Genomic DNA, 2,862 nt, shown 5'->3' on the forward strand with positions numbered 1-2,862 from the left:
AAAAAAAAAAAAAAAAAAAAAAAAAAAAAAAAAAAAAAAAAAAAAAAAAAAAAAAACACAATAAAAGTTCTCAAACGTGGTGAAAAGCCATACCGGTTACCCCTGCACTATGTACATCAAGGTATGAGGCTAGGAGTTATTACATTTTTAGAGTCAGGACCTTGGACAGCAAATAAAACAGGTGACACGATCATCCATGCAGACTGTCATCTGGGAGGAGGTTTCAGCCAATCTCCTACAGCAGGGGTGTGGGATTCCTATCGCCCGACGCCCGGGGCATACAGTTCCGGGCGCTGGGCAGGTAATTTTTCTCTACATTTAGCCCTACTTGCCCAAAATGTAGAGGGGGAGACGTTTTGTACAGATGATCTGGATCAGCTGTACATTCATACAAGATCACTTGTAAGCAGCCCTATTGTCGCTGCCCCCTCCATGGTTTGTATATTCCCGAAACACCACCTCTCTCCTTGTTACCACCCTCTGCTTCTGTGGTTTTTGGGGTCCCCTGCTCTTCTGGAGAACCCAGGGCCACAGCAAATTACATCAGGATGGAGGGCGGGGAGCAGAGCAGAGAACATCTGTTCTCCGCTCTGTGTGAGCACTGGCACAGGAACGCTGTGCAATGGCAAGCTTCCGGTCACAGTGCTGTGCTCCTTAGGTATTGGAGGTGACAGGTTCAATAAAGAGAACCTGTCACCCCCCAAAAGCCATTACACATGGGCATGTTAGCCCCTAAGTTAAAAAAAATAAAAATTAAAAAAATGGAAACAAAAATATAAAAAAAGAATTGAATTAAAAATAAAATGATCAATAAAATTTTTACAACCAAAAAAAAATAAAGTAAATAAAAAACTAACCCCACTGCCCCCACCATCTGCATGTGAATAAAAGCATGCATATGGCATTGTGTGCCCCCTATGTGATGGCAAATTTACGCAACAGGTCCTCTTTGAGACATTAGGGGTCTCCAAGACCCCTAATGTCACCTAGAGACCCCCAGAGAAGCTGATGAAGCAGAGATCTGCTTTCCCAGCTTCTGCAGCCAGGAAAGACAGCTGAATGCAGAAGTGATGTAATATACATCACTTCCTGCATTCTGACACCGGAGAGGTCAGAGGGAGAGGCGGGGGTGGAAGACGCCCACACAAAATAAAAGCGACTGGTCGTCTCTACAGACGCCGGAATGCTTGTATCTAAACAGCCATTGCTGGCTGTTTACATTTAAGGTAGTTTTCCCAATTGTGTGCGTGCTGGGCAGGCGCACGCACGAGTGGGGGCAAGGAAGGACGTCTTAAAAACACCCACCTGCATCTACAAGGCTCCTGTCTGGCCGTTTAGGTACGGCCACTGGACGGGTGGGTGGTTAAAGGGTAAATTCACTATCCCAAATCTGGCCCCTTCTCCCCCGCGGCGAACGGTCCTTCTTGTCCACCAGTACGGGTGTACATACTGCCATCCAGTGCAGCCCTGTGCCATGTATTCTGAATTACGCTCACAAATTGTGAGCACCCATTGGTCAGCGCACTCACCTGACAGCACTGACCAATGAGAAGCACTTCTTAGCATGGCTAAATACAGTTTTGGTTGAAATAATTTTTTGTATCAGAACAAGAAGATTTTTATGAGGGACAAGTAGATCGGGATCCCGATTTAGTCCTTGGACAACTAGTTTTTTATTTGTTTTTTTATTTCCACACCCCTGTACAGTGTGTATATCTTCAACAAAGTGACACGGTCACCATGCTGAAAATGAGTAAAGAAATATAAAATTACAAAAACTTAAATAACAGTAATATTTTTCTGCCCTGGTGCCTGTTCCTCAGATCTTCACTGCTTCTGCTACAGCCTCTGGCACTATACACTCGAGTGTGCTGGATGCATGGTCCACCACCATGCCCTGTGGTTCCATCAGTCAGCACCTACTACCACTCCAGGACAAAAGTAGAGACATAGGTGCAGTGATGAAAGCAGGCAGAGGATCCTGCAGGAGACCAAAGATCTCGACTAGACCAAAGATCACGGGAACAGACAGCAAGACAATGCCGTATTAATGCTCTCCAAAAGACCTTTTAGACCAAGTTCCATGTAGAATCCTTATTTAGGGTGCACCATCAAGAAAAGGTCGCCTACAACATCCCCAAAACCCAAATTGCCCCCACCTGAATCGCAGGGTGCTTCCATATGCAGCCTAATGCCTTCATTTAAATTCAGTACAACTGTGTGTGGCTCCACCTGCACAGCCTCATCATTCAGATCTGGGAGCGCTTTTTGTACAACCTAGAAAAGGACCACTGACCCAATAGCCAACTGGTTAGGAAGTAACACAACAAACACTTATGCTGTTCCTGGACAGTGGGAAACACAATCTAAAAAACACAGGACAAGAAGGGTGGAGGGGTGAGGAACCAATCATTTCTCATGTTGCTGTTCTGGAAGACGATCAGGGAAAAACTTGCTGCACCCAAATAATTCTGCCATTAGGAGTCCAGCAAAAAATAAAATAAGAGAAAGCTGAGCCGACACTGTACCTTCCTGTGATGAGATGATGAGTGGTAAGTAATCAGGTATGTATTCCTTTCGATCCTCAATATCTTTGCTTCCGGGAGGAGGGAACTGCAGCACATTATTTTTGCTGACAGGAAAAGCTGGGATCTGCTGGGGGAATGTGACTGGTTCAATATTATGAATGTAATCTTCCAGTTCATGTAGATTCACTCCCATTAATTTGAAAGCTTGGCCCACATCATCCAAAACAGGGTCAGTCCGTCCATCTACAACACAAAAGGTTACAACAAAATATAGTTATACAAAAGCTAAAGTGCAACTTCAGATATGTTCACAAAAGACAACTAGCTGAATATA

The 2,862-nt window shown here is 44.5% G+C and overlaps 1 protein-coding gene across 2 annotated transcripts in view; it reads right to left on the reverse strand.

Moving 5' to 3' along the window:
• The window catches only part of TAF3 (TATA-box binding protein associated factor 3), a 107,131-nt gene that overhangs the window by 97,944 nt on the left and 6,325 nt on the right, over positions 1–2,862 (reverse strand). For both annotated transcript variants that reach the window (XM_018566401.1, XM_018566394.1), the window contains exon 2: positions 2,529–2,771. In XM_018566401.1, the coding sequence (XP_018421903.1) occupies positions 2,529–2,771 (243 nt within the window). The remainder of the gene's footprint in view (positions 1–2,528; positions 2,772–2,862) is intronic.

The sequence above is a fragment of the Nanorana parkeri genome, unplaced genomic scaffold (genome assembly GCF_000935625.1).
Source record: "Nanorana parkeri isolate BGI_ZX_2015 unplaced genomic scaffold, ASM93562v1 scaffold27, whole genome shotgun sequence".
In the NCBI taxonomy this organism is placed as follows: domain Eukaryota; kingdom Metazoa; phylum Chordata; class Amphibia; order Anura; family Dicroglossidae; genus Nanorana; species Nanorana parkeri.